Genomic DNA, 19,168 nt, shown 5'->3' on the forward strand with positions numbered 1-19,168 from the left:
TAGAAGCAAAATGTTGCCCCTTCTGCTTGACTCTTCCTTTAACTTCCTTTAGGTAAAGGCAGGGAGAGCATTAGGGGAAGTGTGTACCTGTTTGCCTTGAATAAGGGAAGAGACTAAGAATATATATATTTTCTCCACTGAAACAGAAGCTCTAGGGCTAGATGACTGACCCTTTTGAGCTCATAGAGCTGCTCTTATGTTCTCACGTGATTTCAGTGCAAAACCTGATGATACATCATAGATGCATTATTTCCCACATGACACACTATGAGAGGGTGCTTCGGAGCAATCAATTGATTGAACGTTTTATATATTTACTCATAGTCACCAATCCAAGCAGGAGGCAGATTATTAGAGCATCAGCAAAAGACTGATAAGCAGTCTGACAGGGCTTATTACTTTTATTAATTCAGTTAACGACCGGCATTAATAGTGGTCACGGGCTGCGTTTTTCAGTTTGGATTCCTCACTGTTCTGCTCAAAGGTTGTCATGCTGTACGTCGTGCTGTACAATTACATGCCTGGAAGTCAGTCCTAGGATCTCCGCAGGAACACAGCAATTAGATCCTTGTCTGGAGAAAACTCAGGAGCACCTCGGTGTTTAGTTTAATCCAAGAGGCAGAAATGAAAGGACATTACCAGCCCCGATTCCCTCTGCTCAGCCGTCTTCTGTGTCTTGATGAGCCTTGTATCTTCTTGGTACACCACTCAGCTCATATACGCTTGGTGTCGTGTTGAAAAGTGCAAATCTAACAGCCTGTCCGGCAACCTTCTCATTACCTCAGGCACTTTCTAAAGAAGTAACTGTTTTTAAACGCTTCTATTAAGTTGTATGTTGCGTCGCTTAAGGCTCAAATAACCACGTTGGTCCCAGAGGAGACCCGGTGCCCTTGTGCTGGGGTGCCTTGTGCCATCCCAGAACCTGTGGGTGAGGGACAGAAAGGGTTTATGGCTACAAGCTCATTTTCCTGATAACGGGTGGCATGTGGTAAGGGAAGTACCGCGCTAAGCCGTGTGAGTGCAGCTTCCTGGTGCCCTGCTCAAAGTTAAAAGATTTAAAGGTGTGAAGGCTCTGGAGGGCTTGCCTTGGGCCAGGAGAATGACAGCTTTTGAATGCTGTCGTGACTGGCTGTGAAAAACACACGGGCTGAATTGTCTCAGCAGTAATTCATTTAAGTGGTAACCCCCCTCCCCGTGTTTCTCAGGAATTCGTTGAGCAACCAGAATTCAGGTCAACGGGAGGAGACGGAGAAAACAGGGCTGGAGACCGAGGCGTAGGCCAGGCAGTCGGTCAGCTCGGAAGAGACGCTCTGAGGCAATTGCAGTCTGGGGGAGGCTTAGCCAGGGAGGGAGGAAGCCTGCCGAGCCTCTGGATCCTGCTGCCTGTCTGGGCACAGGCTGGTTGCCTGGAGCTGCCGGCTTGCTTTTGTCTCCATTCTGCCTTGAAAAATGCACGCAAAACCTGGGATGTTTACTTTCTCATCTCCATATGGCATCCTGCCATCTTGTGGAAGATGGGTATGCCTGTGCCAAGGAAATACTGGCCTTAACTAAACTGGAGGCTGCTGGTTTAGGTCATGTACGCCCCTTAAATTGCGTGTTTGGGGTTTTTTTAGTGTTTTTTGTTTCCGTAGAAAACAAATTCTGAAATGTTTTGGCAGCAATGGCATTTTTGCCCTGGTATACCTCAAAACCAAACACACACAAACCGGAATACCTTCAAAGCAAGTGGTAGATAGACTCAAATCTACAAAGGGGTGCATTTGAAATACTAAGTCACTTGTACAGAAACTTGTGTGATGGCCATTACCTTTGAGATGTGCCAACAAAAAGGAATATCCTTAACTGATGGTGCTTAATTAATATATGTGTGCGTGTTTATTCCACCTTCTTGGGACTTACAATGTGCCTTCCAAAAGAAAAAAAAAAAACCAAAAAACCAACCACCCTTCAATTTGCAAGAATTCTGGACATTTGTGCACTCCCATAATTCATGTTAGAAGTTCGTTTAATGGAGGTGTTTGCTTGTTAGACTCATTTTAATAATCAGTTTTATTGTTTGTTCTGTTTTTCAGCCAATTCAGGATTTAGCAAGCAGCCCGCCAGAGAGCTCATTCCAGAAACTGGCACCCAGTGAACATAGGTACACCTTATTGAGGGAAAAAGATGAACTTTAAAAACTTGAAATAATCTTGCAAGCCTTTCAGACAGCAGCATTGACTTCTGTGTGGTGGAAATAGTAAACCTATATTTTCATAATTCTATGTGTATTTTTATTTTGAATAAACTGAAAAATAATTTTTTTCTCCCCAGGCTTGTAAATACATTTGTTTGGTGGGTCATTCTCTACAGCATCTTTCAAACAGTACGTTCCTAATGCTAGAGTTAAAATATCAGAGACCCATCCAGACTCTTGATCTAACTCTGTTCTGTAAAACTTTTATAATCCAAATGAAGGTATCCTTGCCAGAGACATGCTGTTAACTTGCACTATCCCATTAAATAGGACTTTTGGGTTGTTTTCTGTGTAACCTTGGTAGTATGTGCTTTTTCTTCTTCTTCTTCATGTGAACAGCTATCCTGGTAATCTATTTCTTTGTCACATTTTTCTCCAACTTAAGAGGGTCTTCTATTCTGGATACTTGGGAGGGGAATAAATTAAAGTTTTACAGAATCTCGTGTGGTGCTTTACTGGGTGTAAATGTCTAAGCGATTAAACGATTCTATTAAAATACCAAGGGAGGAAAGGAAAAGTTTTCATGATAATGGCTGTACTTTGAAAGAAGGAGTTGTATTGACCTGCTCTGATTTCCTGGAACTCGTAAGATTGTTGTATTATCCACACGGTTGTGTTAGAAGAACATGAATGTTGGAAACCCTTCAAAGTAGGAACGGGCTAGGGCTGGGCTGTCATCTTAGTTTTGTCAGTCTTAAATTAATCTCTGTATGTATGTGTTATGATTAGTCTTTTTTTTTTTTTTCCTTTGGGTCCCCACGTTCCTGGCAGACATTTACTTTCTGAACAACCACTGCAAATTTTCTGTTAATTCTTTTTGTCTGGCCTGTGCCTTATTTATTGTATATTCTTTGAATTCTGCTCTAAAGGCATTACTACTTTCCTTGTGGGCTTTTCTGTTGTGCATCATACCAGAGTACGGGCTTTTCTCTGTGAATCTTGAAGCTGTTTGAGAGATGAACGTATAGAAACTGTAAGATGGAAAAATACCTGTTAATTTGGGGTGCACTGCTGGAGATTAATTAATATTGGATTTGTACAGTACACTTACTACAAAGAATCACGGCCCATGACTTGAGCCCCCAAGGTTTAGTGCTCTTTGAAGCAAGCTTGTTCTCTGAGTAGTGGCCCGCTGGGTTCATGTTTACTTCAGTGAGAGCCCCAACTTCTGCAGTTCACAGCTCAAGGTTCCTTTTGCCTTCTGCTAGATGCCACCTACTTGGTTATTGACAGTCACCAGACATGGTGCATTGCAGCTGTAGCAAAAGTTGATCCCAAGAGGCTGTTCTATCATGCCCCTGCAGCAAGAGGCACGTGAGCTTTCTTGGGGGGGGCGGGGGGGGAGTTGCTGGTACCAGCCACCGCGAAGCTATAGCTGAGCAGATGCAGAATCGGTAGCTAGGTTTTTGTTTACAAGCATACCCTTTTGTCAGTTTTGTGACTCTGCATTTTGGAGTGCACATTAAGTGCTTGAAAGCCAGGTCTTCTCCTGCCCCATCCTCCATCTCATTGCCAAATCAAGCACTTGTCATACCACCTTCCAGCTGGAATCCAAAGGATGTCAGCAGAGGATGGTTTTAAGGCTGCCACTTGTTATCTGCAGGTGGTGTTACAGAACTTCTGGAGTTGTTCAGGCACCTGAAATTTTAGTCAATTCCTGCACGGTGCCTAGAAGGAGTCATCTTACTCTTTTGAGATTCCCGTTTTTCCATGGGATTCTTACCTACAAATGCTGTTTGGTAGAAGACATCTAAACTTCTCTTACCAGAAAGAGATGCTACCTCATCATACATCCAACAGTCCTCCACCATTTCTTAATCCAAGTTTGCTTTTCTGAGTAAGGACTCAAAAATTTTTGAGTCTTGTTCCCGGAGCTTTGGCATCCCAGCACTAGGTAGAGAATTAGATGGAAGTTTTATGGCAGTTATGCACTCAACTCATTTCATTCTGTATTCATTAGAGGTTGAAGAGCTAAAGTCCAGATATGCCTAATGTGATGTTGTTAATCACTTGAACTTTTGAAGTGTCTGATGATCCAGAGAATTTGTGTAGAGAGAGCAAATGCTAGACGAAATGCAAGATGCGTTTCAAATTGAGCCCTTCAATTCTGATCATCTACATCATTGGTTTTAACCATTCGGTGCTCAGCTAACCACGTCCTTCAACATTTCTCGAGGCTTTCATGGGAAGCTGTCAAACAATATTAGCGTTATCCCCATACGGAACAAAACCATTCCAAACTCCCTTTTTAATGAGTCCATTTCTGAGCTAGTGTATGTGTATGAGTAACACAAGTTCCTAAAATGTTGCATGCATCTAGTAAATTTCTGTCAATGTAAATATTTCAATAGCTGAAGCACGTGTTTGGTAACTCTGTTCAGGATTCTTAAATCTTGGTAATGCAATTATTTTAATAATACAAAATTTGTGAGGGATTAGTCTTTTAGATGCTGAAAGGAAATAAACCCTGACGTTGTCAATAAATGCTACAACCAGTCTCATAGGCAAAAACTTTTTATTTGGTCTGAAAGAATTACGTATATCTTACATACCTAGCAATTTAAATGCTAGTTTGGTTACTCAGATGCCCGTGTTTCTTCACATATGTAAATAACCCATCTATTTTTAAAAAATCATAGCTTAAATAATAGTCTCCCAAGTCTAGTGTGTGCACAATGTTTTGAAATTGCTTCCTTAAAGACACAAGGAGGAAGAATAGTTTTTGTGCTAGACATTTCATACGATGAGCGTATACCAAGCTGAATTTGTATAGCCCATGGCAGGAATCCAGTTTCATGAATTTAGATTGTCCTGGCGTTAGTCCAGCTTGGGGGAAGAGGGTGGAGTCCTCAGTGTCTCTGGTGTGGCTGCTGTCATTTAAATGCACAAGGTTTCAACGCATACAGTAGGAAAGCAGAGATGGCTTTTTAAAACATACAAAGAATCAACGACAGTTTTTGATGAAGAACGCTTTTTTTTTTTTCCTTTGTTTCTTCCTTTAAATGTAGAAATTACATATCAAAGGAATGAACAGCCTTATATGAAGTTGTTACAAGCTCATTTAACGTGTTTACATCCATTTAAAGAAAAGCGCTTTTTGCCTGACAGGAGCAAAAGAGCTGAATTACTTGGTTGATGTTTTCCACTCCAGCTGATGTTACAGACGTAGGCACTGTGGCTTTAACACACGCAGTTCTGACAATGTTTGCAATTACCTGTGAAAACTATTCTTGCACACGTTGCTTCCCTGAGCCTCAGACCTACTTAAAATAGACACAATGCTCTGACTGAGAGCAATTTCAATCATATCTTAAAAGTAACAAGGAAGAACTGTTCAGAAAAAGATATTTGTGCTGTAACTAACAGTTGCTTACAGTGGCTCTAGGCACAAAACCCCATCAGCTGTCGTTAGTAGACAGTTATTTCCAATGATGATATCAAAGTACTGGTTAAGAAAAGGGAGCTCTTTCTATAGTCCGCTTCCTTATACAGTGTTCCCTGCTAGGGAGCCTTATCACTGAACGCTGACTTCAGCGTTCACCTCATAAAACTGGACTCGAGCAGAGCTCAGGACGAACTGAACAATTTAAAAACTTTAAAAAGCAGCTTCCCAACCTCAATTTCTGTTCCCCCGAACAGTAGCAGCAATAGTGTGGGAACTGTCCTGGAAGGATGGAGGTAGGACCATGTGCTGAACAGTAGATTATGTGACAATAGTAAGATTAAGTAATAATAAAAGGATGTTAACACTCCTGTATTTAAAAATGGAAATTTCAGAAGCAAAAGGCTTCTTAAGCAGCAAAATACGGATGGTAAGAGTAACAGGCGCCCACTGTAAAAAGCTAGCAAAAGCACTAACAGAATTGTGCCCCATCCAGGCTCCACGGCGTGTCCCAAAATCTTGAAAAGGCTGAGAAGCTACTCTACTGCGTGAGCTGAAGCAGAAGTTTTGGAACTGCCCAGCATGCAGGAGGTGCGCAGCCGACCCAAAGAAGTATAGTTTATTGTAAATGGTAGCAGGTTGGCATTTGCAAAACAGTCCCATCATCCGGGGACGTCAGCTGAGACTGGCACCGTTTTGGCACTGTTTAAAGGGCCTCGCTGCTTCACCATCCTTTGACCTGGTGCCTAATGCCACCCTTGAGAGACAGGAAAGACTGCCTCCCAGGGAAGCTCTTTGGCTCTCCCCCCAGAGCGCTTGCTGGTGACAGGAGATGAGAAGCAAGGGCAACGCCTGGCATTAAGCGCTGCTTAAGTAAGCTGAGGCTTCAGGCTCAGGATGCCAGATCGTGTCACTTCATCCTGTACGGTGTTCCCAGGACAAGCCAAGGAGCTGAAGCGCCATGGAAAATGTTTTCTTATTCTCCTAGAGCAGTCCTGCAGGGTTGCTGCTTAGACTGTTTAATTCTTAACTATACTTTGAATAAGATGAGTTTACAAATTTTAATTAAAAAAAGCACCTGGAAAAGGGGAAAAGCTGCTTATGATGCTGATCTAATTTGGCTGATGGAGGCAGATGTGGGATACGCATGAGGCTTTTTTCCACATCGCTCACCCAACATTTTCACCTTTTCCTATGGCAGCTAACGCTGTGTGTTACTGAACAGGTATTGCCAGTCATATCCTGGGGGTACACACAGGAAGGTTTGGGAATCCAGATAAATTAGAGTAAATATAAAATACTATGACAATGAAAGATAGAGCTTATTTCTTTTTCTTTAGAGCACTATAATAAAAGCTCCGGCTTCTGGGGGGTGTTCAGGGGAAAGCACTAGGGTTTTCCACATACCTCCCTTTGTATTGTCTGCAAGACACTTTGTGCAAATTTGGCATGAAGCACCTGTCACCCATCATTAACAGCTGCGCATATAGCTCACCTAAGAAATTTATAATTAAAAGTTATCCATATAATATTCAAAGGACTGATGTCACCACATCGGAAAAGAGAAATTCGGACATGTCCATTTCACCCCTCCCAAGTAACAGTACTGATGTCAAAAATTCACACAACTCAGCCTTATATGTAAAGCATAAGGCTGCAAGTCTGTCGTTAGCACGGGTACTACACTCTTGTTCCGAGTCAAAATGAATCTATACTTCAGCTGGATTTTTTGGCACTTTGGCGAGAAAGCTCTGGACAGCTGGAAGAGATCTGCTCAATCATTTTTTGTTTTCTTCTTTGTATCAATTTTCCACCTGTGAAACCCAAAATCCCACCACCCAGTGCAGCTGCAATTCCTGCCACTTTGAAGCCTGCAAGGAGACCAATAGGACCCCCCACCACTCCACCGATGACTGCACCTGCCACAGGCAGAGCTGCCAGCTTGTATTTTGCAGCCTGTAAAAGGAAAACAACAACAACAAAAGAGTTAGAATACTTGCTTGCAGTGATGTGCGTTTTCCCCTCATTGCTCTTGGCAGTGACTTGAATGCTCAGTGATAAAAAAACTTTACAAATTAGTACTAAAAAAAAAAAAAGAGAAGATCTACTATCCCACATGTATGACAGAATGTACTGAAAACAATTCAAAATCGAGCCGTCTCCTGTGTGCAGTTGTGAACCAGGCCCTTTTACATGCTACTGCCTGATTAGGTACACTATTTAATACCTGGTCTCCATCATTAAATCAAATAAGAAACTGAGGAGATGCTCAGACTTTTCAGTAACATGCCCGAATCGAGGTTTGGAGCTTCTTAGCGACTATCACTGACATCTACATAGAACAGGACTGAAACTGCGTGTTATCCTCAACCTGTTGTTCTACCCTTCTTTCCTTCTTGTGAGCCAATCGTTGAATGTTCTTGTCTTTGCAGGTAAATCAACGTAGCATCAGAATAGCGTAAAAAAAACCCCAAAAAAACCAACCTGTATTTCCTAGTAGCCTGGATGTGATAGAAAATTACAAGAGAGATTGATTTTTTTTTTCCCTGCTACCTGTGGGTCATTTCTTCCTCATTTCCTTAATTGCTGGCTCCCTCGGCATTAAAGACGGCAGATCAATTGGGTTAATACAGAGGATTGCTGGGAGGCAGAGTACCATTGATTCACCAGCAGGAGCAGATCCCTACCTTCCCCAAGTTTTTGGTTCCCTCTTCAACATTCACAGCAGCACTGTTGACATGGTCTTCAATCCTGTCAATCTTCTCCTGCTGCGACTAGATGCAAAGGAATTATGAGTGAGGTCACCTGCTGGGAAGCAGCAGTGAGCCAATACACACCATTTTAATGCCTGTAATCAGGGCCCCACAGCCGCTTTCATCTGCTACACACTGCAGCCGTGCAGCCTTAATGGTGCTTCATTAATAGCACCCGATAAACCGTGCTGAAACTGCAAACTTACTTTTACTTGAAAAAAATCTCAACTATTAAATAATAATACAGCGTGGGTATTAGCCAATGTGTTGCTGCAGTTAGAGAAAACAACCCAAAACATATGATTTCTAAAGCATTTCTGTGAATAGATGAACTCGCATTCCAAAGGGAAAAATAAGCCAAACTAGCCTTTTTGTTTCCTGCTGAGTTTCACGTTCAAAAAAAAATTCTATAAAGAGCATTTATAAGATCAGTACCAACTCCAACATACAAAGCTGCACCGAGAAATCTAAATAGAAGTGTTTAATCATGACATTATACAACACTGACTTAACGTTACAAATAGAGTAGTGACAGTACTGAAAATATACTTGATGTTGCTCTGTATTTTAGTGTTTAATTTTACAAAAACGTTCCATCCTTTCTCCAAATGCAGTCAGATTCCCCTGCAGTCTCTCTCGGAGAACGCTGGAGCAGAAGATAAAGGGGTTTGTGGGTTGGTTTGTTCGTATTTTAATCTCAGCGGTACCCAGGCTGTTTTATGTCACAAAATAATGAGATGGCTAATGTTCAGCTTAAGATAACAGGCATCCTGAATGTTTCTCCCTCTTTCTAATTCAGAAACTGCTGAATCCACCAGCTCTGGTGTCCTCATCTACTATCCAATCCACGCTGCCTGCTATTACAGCTAATGATGGTTATGTGTAAAATCCAGAAAGTCCTGGGCACGGGAACTCCCCGTTTTAGCTAGAGCTGCTAACATTTAGGCTACTGAATTAAAAATTTTGCAGTCCCTCTCCAGCCCAATGAATTTAGTCTTGTTGTTGTATATATGAAGCAGCACATATTCAGGAGCAAGAATAAAAGCTACTTCATCTATCCCAACTAACCCAACAGCAAGGAGATTAAAGAACTCTCCTAGGAGATCAGAGTTGTGGGTTTAAATTCCCTGCGGCACAGGAAGGACTAAACATTGGGAACTGAGTGTGGCTGAAGATGCACAGCCTTTTGGCAGCTACCTCTGTGAGCAAAGAAAGGGCAGGATAAAGGCGAGGGGAACTTCAGATTTTTCTAGTACCCCTGATTAAGCAAAAAAAAAAAAGTACCTGAGAAACACCCACCCCATGCAGAGAGGGCTACTGTGATTAGAAATTGTAAAAATGAATGGGACCTGGGTAGAAGTCTGTGGTCAACACTGTAGAGCTTCTACTAAGGCTCAGCTTGTGGACAAGAGCGCTGGCTAGAACATCAGTAGTTCCTCTGGTGACAAGAATTTGGGAGGAATTACTGGCACTAGTGCTGAAATAGAAAACTCTTGCCTCCTCAAAAAATTACCTTGACAGAGCCTGAATCAACAGGAGAGCCACAAAGATACTTGTAGCAACGAGTTGCTGATGTAGGGAAGGGAGAGCTGTTAATTTTCTAACCAGACGGGGCAGCTGAGTAGTTAAACTAACGCTTTTGAACTTTCTTCTTCTGTTGGCACTTGGACAATCAAAAGAAAACCTTTCACTTTACTGCTAGACAACTTGATGTAAACACGATACGCATCACCTACGACTTTAGGAAGCATCTAGTGGACCCATCTTTGAAACTACAGGTGTATTTCCCATAGGTCCCAAGTATTTCCCACAGGTCCCAAGTAGGAAAGGCAGCACCTTTGGTGCAGGCATCTCAGCCCCGCTCTGCCTCCACCGGCATTTTCCTGAAGCTCTAACAGTGACTAGGATTTTGCAGTCTTGAATATTGGACCAAATAAGTTCAGTTAATGTTGTTCTGCTATTCTGCCACTTTCATCAAGTGATAATAGCGCAGTCTGAGTTCAGATTATGGGCAGAAATATCGCTTATCTTTTTTCCCCCCTCAACTAGGAGTTACCTACCCGCCCTCTTTTTGTACAAGACTCTGTGGAGGACAGAACGCAGAATTAATACTTACGCTGACTAAGAGAGAAAAATCGGTCACCAACTGGCTAAGCTGAATCAAGTCCTACAAATAAAAAAAACAAATGTTATTTTGTATTAGTTGCTAAAAACAAGAGCATCAGCGTGGCAGTAAGGGTGTTTCGACATACCTCTTCTAAAGTTTCCCAGGACTCAGCTGCGTTTTCTTCCTGAGGTATTTCGGGAAGGCGGGAGTAGATCTGGATTAAACTTTGGGAGCCGTCCTTCACTTCCGTGTTAGATAAAGTTTCTGAATGAGAAACATGATGCTTATAAATAAATGCACAGGATCAGAATGCAGGTGATGTGCAAAGTTTCATGTTCTCGAGGATAAACTGATATTTAACCTAACTCAAGCCAAGCAGCAGCCCTGAAAGTGATCGTATAGGGAAAAGTCTTACTCACAGTGCTGTTTCTTTAGAGGAAGTTATTGCCAAATAAATGGATTAGTTTCTATCAGCACCCGTTCACAATCAGTTCTAAGAACAATGTTCAATTATACTCCTGAATTCAAGGTCAGTTAATTAATTTTGTATCAACCGAGCTAAGAAAACTGAGCTTGGGACAAAAATCTTTTCATTTACATAACGACACACAAAAACTGCGCTTCCAAAACTGAACAGACAGTTATTCATTTAATGATTGATTATTTGTGCCACTGGTTTGATTTCCATCCATCTGGGACAAAAAGAAGCTGGGGGGAAAAGCTTTCCAAGTAAAGACAGTAAAAAACGCAGTAATGTGCTACACAGCACCCAGTGGTGGATCCAGTTGGGTAAGGGTACTGTGAGGAGGACAAACATTTGCAGCTCAGCAGCACGAAGGAGATATTCTCCAGTATCTCCCTTCCCAAATCACCTGGAGTGAATGCAGAAGGCATTAGGACAAAGTACGGTGGGAAAAATAGGGAATTAGGCACGGGGGAGAGCAGATACAACAGACAGACACACGCGTGCCTCCTTCAGTCAAAGAGCCCAGTCTTGAGCCACCACGGATACAATGGACACGGGCGTAATTATGGACAGGTAATTATGTGGTAATAAAGAATAACAGCAAACAAGTTTGGCTTGTCATAGCAAGGATTAAGGAATAGCTTGAGAGTATGGAAGGCAGACTGGAGAACCCATGTATGTAAACACAGTGCAAAGATCATGTTAATTGAGACAACTTCAGTTTCTGAAGGAATATAGCTGCTTTAGTAGGAAGCTGTTTGCTTCCACGGGAGGGTCGCATCAAGAGAAAGCTTAATACGGGGAAGACTGGTTAGATATGTCTAATAATATCAAAGTGTAAATACTGCATTAAAAAATTCTTTAGAAACAATTAATGTACCAAGGTACTATAATAATATTATGTAACTGTTACTACAACAGATACAAACAATGGAAAACAAAAATAATCATATTCAATAAAAAGTCAATAATAGTGCATGCTAACTCATGGAATTAATTTAAGATAAAATAAAAATGATACATTTTCATAACATTTGTCCATTTCTCAACATTTTTATCCCAGTATCTCAAAATACATTAAGGACCTAATCTTCCTACTTTCAGATCAATATAAGCCTAACATCAATGAAGCCAATATTCAGCTGTAATTACTAAGTAAGCGGAGTAACGAGGATGGAGTAAGCGATTTGTGGTTTTATTTTGGGCTTGTTTTTCAAATTATTTCTACCCCTCTTCCTTTAAGAGTCCAGACATGGAAGGCACTTCACCTTCTACAACCATCACCTGTTCTTCCAGAACATATTTTTGATCTATAGCATCAGATTAATTAACGTTATATACTCGGTTCTGAAAAATTCCTTTTCCCTTTCCAATATAATTAGTCATATATCCAAATGCATCCATTTATGGATAAACCAATTCTGCTACATACTCCGACATTTAACGTTGGTTTTAAATATTTTATTCCATTTCAATCCTTCACAATATTATTTCAAAATCAGGTCTCTTCTGCCAAGAAAAGCATACTCTTCCTTAATCAGCCACATGCATGTTAAGTTTGTTGTAATTAAAATATTCGTAATTCAAAAGCAAAAAAAAAAAAAGCTCACTAAGCAAAACTGCCTCCTCATAAATTATGCTCCCTGTTCTGGTCTGTCCTTAATAATCTCTGCTGACCTATAGTAGTAAAACACATCCTTCAACACACACAAGTGATACTGTAGTTCTGCATGACACACATTCGAGAGAACTTAAAATTATAAGTAGGTTTACACTGTTTTCATTTTCTAATGACTAAAAATTAGTCGGAAAAAAATTCCTCAAGAAAATTCTTTACTCACTTCGAAAAACTAAAGAATAGGAAAGGTAAGAGAAGGTGAAGTGACATTTGGGCTGAAAGTACGAGTAAGAAATTTATATTCACTAGTTCATGTTTTATCAAGTTTAACCAATTTTAATAGAACTGAGAATGGAAGTGGCTCCACCACTTCACTTACAGCATCTCCACAGAAATGCAGTAATACAAAACACCTCTGCAGATTTTATAGAGCAGCTTCACACCTCATTACACTCACGATAAAAATCTAATGCTCCAGAAGATTCAATATGTTGCTTAAAAGATCTTAGGAATTTTAAGAGCGGAGTCTCACCTTTTGTTAATATTTGTTCAAAATGCAATTAAATTCCATTTCTATTGGACCTGAGCCGAGGATGGTGAAGGGGGGAAGGGACCACATCATTTCACTGACTGTGCCTTCTAAATGGGCGATTTGAATTTGTAAACTCCTTCCTTCTCTACCAGATGGGAAGCAACATGCTACAAAGACTGGGCGGACTGGAGCTCCTTTGATTAAGATCAGCAGCCAAGATTTGCTTTCAGGACTGCAGCCTCTAAGCACAAAAGAATAGGCAATATATTGTATCTGTGTTAGCAATTCAACAGAGCTGCTTTCACTGTCAGGCAAACTTAAAAAAAAATAAAATCTGTTTAATTGTATTTAGTTGTCTGCCCGTCTGTATGTTTCACTTTAAATGGGGTGAATTATTTCCTGTATTCTTGAGCAGACTGGCAGGAACGTGTCATTCCGGTAATATTTTTCTGTTCTTCTCATCCCAATCTTTCTGATCAATTTCGTGTCTTTCTGAAGTGCAGTTATGCTCAATGTCCTCCATACTTTAAAGATATTTCAGATTAAAAAAAAAAAAGCAGTCCTGTTCTTTGAAATTAAACTCTAGTTCCAATTTACCACCTATGTAACTGTTAGAAAAGCAATAAGCCAAGACAAGGTCTTTCCAATGAAATACCAGAATGTATTAAGGACAACTGCAGAAAGTTACCAAAAGAAGAGATATTTTAAATTTCATTCTGATCGTAACAGAGAAGAGCTCACAAAGAGCCTGAAAGTAATGGCTAATATGGATGAAGGGGATCGCTGAATACCAGAGTTCACTATTCTAAAACTCAAGAGTAAAAGACTAAAGACAATGATATTAATACATTTGGCAAACTGATTAATAGAAACTATGGGGGAAAAGTTCCTAAAGGATAAAGGACTGCAGAAGAGCTGGCAGACGCTAATAAAATAGGCTACACTGAAGATGACAACAAATTGTCCTGCTGCAGAGGAAAATCTGTACGAATTCAGCAACAGCTCTTCAATGCCCTGGATATCAAGAATTTGTCACGCTATTAAGATGAGTACAAGGAATAATATAAGCATGGAAAGTTAATGTCATAGAGACTAGGACACAAATAAATTGCAACTACCAAGGGGCAGAAATGGTAGCAAGAAAGTTTCTAAGAATGTTTTTCAAGTTAGAGGAAGACAAAGGAAGTGTAAGTGCATTGCCAGGTAAAGAAAGAAAAGAATAGATAACCCAGAGAAAGACGAACTCAGACTTTATACAAACAGCTAGCTGTAATCAAGTAATTGATGCAATTTCTTTAAACAAGAAAGAAAAAAAAAAAGGATAGGCTAAAACATAAATAGAACAGGTTAAAAATATTTAGATGAGCTAGATCTATTCAAATCCTGAGGGTCTGATGAAATTCACTCTTGAGCATTTAGGAAACCGCCTCTGTAAGATCAAGCAAATTTCTGAGTACTTGAGTAAGGGGTCCCAGAGGACTGCAAGAGAACAGATTCAGTTACTATCTTCTTTTTTTTGGAGGGAAAGGCGAATGCGGCAAATAGACAGACTTTGAAACCGACAAAGATACTAGGAAAGATGCTGAAGATGTTGAAAAAGTCAAGAGTCATATGTCAGAAGCCAATTCAGCCTTTTTTATTGACCTGGTAAGAAGGTAGACATTTTTTATGATAAGGGTGGTGAGGCACTGGCACAGGTTGCCCAGAGAAGCTGTGGATGCCCCATCCCTGGAAGTGTTCAAGGCCAGGCTGGATGGGGCTTTGAGCAGCCTGGTCCAGCGGGAGGTGTCCCTGCCCAGGGCAGGGGGGTGGGAGTAGGTGGTCTTTAAAGGTCCTTTCCAACCCAAACCATTCTACGGTTCTATATTTGATATATCTTGACATTTACAAGGCTTTCTGATACTACTGCACATGACATTCTCAAAAACAAGCCCCATCTTCCAAATGTACTTTTGTTTTCTCCCTGTTTGACCATTAGACTCACTCGCTTGTTAATCGCACTTGAAAGAGTTCTTGTAGTTCTCTATATAGCAACAAGAAGGGTTAGGAAATCACATTTGATAGCAAGTTCTTTTACAATGCCATTGACTGAGAATACTCTTTCAATTTTAAAGACACATGAAATTTCCAAACAATTTTAAACAATACTGCTACCGCAGCAATCAAACTAATTACTATTATGTGGAAGCATTTAATCCTGATGTAACTAACTGTCTCACAGATCATTAGCAGAGAACACGAGCTGGTAGTGGAGCATAATAAGGGCTTCCCCTGAAGACAGAATGGTAGAACAAGGAATGAAAGACATTTTGTAGAGAAAGGAGGGAAAGCCAGCAAACATATCTGACTTGTAGCATGTTAAAGTGTGTTTTCAAAGTCTTATTTAGATGGATTTATACTGTTTTCTGCTTTCTTGTCGGTTACCGAGATAAAATGCTACAAGGAAGAGATGTTCTCCTTTAAACAGAAACTTGCTCCTCTTTTCCAGGTATTTCGGGCAGTGGCATATTATACTGTCTGTCATATAAAAATTGTTTGCTTCTTGATGTTGCAAGCACTAATTCAATGAAAATGGCCTAAATGATCACTCGCACACAACCAAATGATTTATAGAAGCGGGGGAAAAAAGTCAAGCCGCTGTGAAAAAAGAGTGTAAGTGTTCTTCGTGTGAACAGTCTTCTATTTTAAGATTCAAGGCGATGGGATCTTTTTCATGGAAGGCCACAACTATCTTATTTCTTAAGATACATTATTAGAGCATTCTCCATTTACCAAAACACAGTCATGGGTCATAAGAAAAGTGTGGTGAAGGCAAAGAAAATGCACTTCTTGATTAATAATTATTCTTCAACTGAAATCTCATTTGTTTACTTGTTACTCTGGTCAGAAAACACGGACTGGATACAACAATATACATATCAGAGATACGGAAATGAAATTCTACTTACCTCCTCCTACAGTTGCAGATCTGGTCAAAGAGGCATCGTCCTGTGCTTCCAGTTGCTTTTTAAGTTCTTCTGCAGATTGAGAATGGAGCTGCAGGAAGTCTTTTATGGCAAATGAAGCTTCCTCTTTAACTGGATTTATCATTCTCTGCAGAACTGGGATGTCTTCCTGCCGGACTCGCAAACAGAGTTTCTCCATCTCTCTCATATTGGCTCGGAGTTGCTGTAACAGTTCATAAAAGTTATTTTGTAGCTCACTAGAAAGAGCTTTTGTGTTTGGGAATTAACAATCATCTTGATTATCTTTAAATAATCGTAAGTGCCATTTCTAAGTTTTAATAAACTATGTCAAAAAAACACAAACCCTCACAAGTCCCAACTTTCAAGCAATTCCCAGTGTTCCAGGTCACCTCTCCTCTACATCCGTTTTCATTCCCGGACTGCATTGTTTGACTGCAGCTGGTTCACCTGCTAAAGACGCCCGCAATTGTTGTAAAAGCCCGTGCCCGCCATAACGGGGCAAATCCTTCCTTTGAACCCATCCTGCATCTCCCAGACCCCATTATTTCGTGACCCAGTGCTATTCCCTGGTCTTTTTGTACTGCTCCTGCAGAAGAGGCAACCCATAAAAAAATACAGCCTTCTGCAGAGAAGGGGCTTGTCCTCACTTAAGGTAGCTCAACCTGGAGATGATCCCTTCTGAGTACAGGACCCACCTCCTACTCTTCCTAAGGCAGGTGACAGTCCTGTAGCCGACAGTGATGCTGAGAGAGACAGTGATTTATCCACCTCAACCAGAGCTCCAAGCTGTCTATTGAAGAAGGCACTTCCAAGCACTTCTTACTCGGAGCTGCCACCACATCACACCCAGCTTGCTAAATCTGTTGCATTTTCAATATTTGCTTGGGCTTGTGAGTTCGCTCACTTCTCTATCTATTAAAAAAATAAACAAACAGGGGCGGCACCTCCCAACACAGCAGTCCCTAAACAGTGCAGGGAGGCGTCACCAGCACATATTGCAGAGTCTTTTTGGACGTGGCCAACTTTCCATAGCGGAAACTAAGCCACCTGCCCCAGGACAGTAAGAACCAAAGGTCAAGGAAGGGATGGTACCTATTATCTTCTCTGCTGAACTAATTTATCCGTAGTATCAGCCAACCGCAAAACAAGAGAGAAATATTTTTGAAGCCATCCCCATCAATATTTTGATGTTCCTGCTGTCAATTTTATACTTCATCCACTTCTCCAAGTAAAGAAGTCAGTTTGTTTTATTTTGGGTTTCAATTAAAGTATTTAACTAATTAATTCACAATGTAATTACTGAAGTTATTTCAGTGTCTGTGATCAATTTAGGCCTTTGCCAAAATATTTACAGAAGTTGCAACAAGTTAAAATAATATCCAAATAAAATAAGTGATTGCTTCTCAAAATTTTGGGGTTTTTTTGGTTGTTTTTTTTTCTTTTTATAATAAGTGACTGCGGTGATTATAGCACTTCAGGATACTATCATTCGCTACCCCCATCTACCCCAAAACTATCATTTTCATTTTGTAAAGACAACTTCAGGGACAAAGGATTACTTTTTTTTTTTTTTCCCAATATTTATATTCTTTTTTTCAGAAGAAGGACAAATATATTTGTTTGATTGGAATATAAAATATAATAAAATACAGAAATATTTCTTTAGTTACAAGAGTTTTGAGAAGACACAAACTATTCACAACTAGCAAGAAGAGTCTGTGTGCAGGCATCTCCTGTGAGATAAATTTCTACCTACAGCAAAAATAGAGTTTTTTTTTTTAATTGCCTAGGCTTTTAAAATCTAAAAATGCACACAACTTTTCTTTTTCTACAAATGAAAAGAAGGAATTTAAAGTTCAAGTTATACCACTGATTGTTTTAGGACAGAGTTCTTATCGAATTATAAAAAAAATAAGGCTGTAATAAAAATAATATTCATTGCCTTACATTATAAGATGATATAATAAACTATGTTATTTTTCATACTATTTGCCAATTGTTGTGAATATTATTCTCACAGCAGAACAAGAGAACGGATTAACACCAACGAGTGGTTAGAAAAAGAAAGGTTTTCTTCAGTAATAGAAACCAGGTAGAGGTAACACCTTAGAAAGGTAATATTGCTTACCTGGAAAAGCAGGAACTAGATGGAACTTATTTTATTTATATACACCAGTAGAATTTTTTATTTTTTTAACGTGTTTGAAAGAAATAGTAGAAATATAACTAGAGAAGAAGGAAATTAATTCAACAGCAAACTGAAGCAACACTGCACGAGCCATGTTAGGCAACCAAGGAAAGAACTATTGATTTGTAAAAATCATTTGTCAAATTACTAAGGGTATATTCTATTGTATGCTTAAATTAAGAGTACTACTTGACAATTCAGGCTGCATGATTTAAGGCTAACACCAGGTAAAAACACTGATTAACACTTAAAAAAAGGGAGATACAAAAAATAACTTTGTAATTGATACTGAGTTGAATTAGAAACATGGTACCACAATAATTTTCCTCATACATTTCTCATCTTAATCTGCCTTGCTCTCACTGTTATCTTCCTCCCGTGGTCTGCCCGTAAGTACTGACAAAGGGAGAATGGCATCACTGTCATAGTCTACCATGTGCCAAAATTCTGGGTTTATAAAATCTTGGCATTTCATTTAGAAGGCAAAACAGGACTATCTAGGCACAACACTGAATTAGCTGTTTTGTGAGAATTATATGCAGGGGACTGTGTGAAGTCGATCCTGCTGTTTTGTTTCAGGAAACAAAATTATTATTATCCTGTCTTTGGCCATAATGGAGACAAAAAATGATATGCCAAACAAACATGTTGTGAAACAGTGACAATAGTGAGTGTGGGATGAGCTAATAACGCTTCCAAAGCAGCTTCATTAAAAAAACAAAAGAAAAAAAAGAAGAGGAAAATTTCCCAGTTGAAATTGAATTAAAACAAATTACCAGTACAGCCAATACACGGGTATAATGAACACAGTCACTGGGCAGTGACCAACACAACCACCAACTCACTGCTGGAGTCTTCAAAAATCCTGAACAGCAGCTTCAAGAGAAACGAACCGCCCACCCCAAGGAACGGCTAAATTA

General features: G+C 40.0%; 2 protein-coding genes across 7 annotated transcripts in view; one reads left to right on the forward strand and one right to left on the reverse strand.

The window, feature by feature from the left end:
* Positions 1-2,674, forward strand: part of ERP44 (endoplasmic reticulum protein 44) — a 49,446-nt gene extending 46,772 nt beyond the window's left edge. Inside the window, exon 12 of the mRNA XM_074576476.1 lies at positions 2,076-2,674. Within this exon, the coding sequence (XP_074432577.1) occupies positions 2,076-2,177 (102 nt within the window). The 3' untranslated portion in view covers positions 2,178-2,674. The remainder of the gene's footprint in view (positions 1-2,075) is intronic.
* A 2,060-nt stretch (positions 2,675-4,734) lies between these two features.
* STX17 (syntaxin 17) overlaps positions 4,735-19,168 on the reverse strand; it is a 36,330-nt gene continuing 21,896 nt past the window's right edge. For all 6 annotated transcript variants that reach the window (XM_074576470.1, XM_074576475.1, XM_074576474.1 and 3 more), the window contains 5 exons: positions 16,043-16,262; positions 10,624-10,742; positions 10,488-10,538; positions 8,306-8,392; positions 4,735-7,574 (listed from right to left, as the gene is read on the reverse strand). In XM_074576470.1, the coding sequence (XP_074432571.1) occupies positions 7,335-7,574; positions 8,306-8,392; positions 10,488-10,538; positions 10,624-10,742; positions 16,043-16,262 (717 nt within the window). In that variant the 3' untranslated portion in view covers positions 4,735-7,334. The remainder of the gene's footprint in view (positions 7,575-8,305; positions 8,393-10,487; positions 10,539-10,623; positions 10,743-16,042; positions 16,263-19,168) is intronic.

Source organism: Larus michahellis, chromosome 2 (assembly GCF_964199755.1).
Source record: "Larus michahellis chromosome 2, bLarMic1.1, whole genome shotgun sequence".
Classification (NCBI taxonomy): domain Eukaryota; kingdom Metazoa; phylum Chordata; class Aves; order Charadriiformes; family Laridae; genus Larus; species Larus michahellis.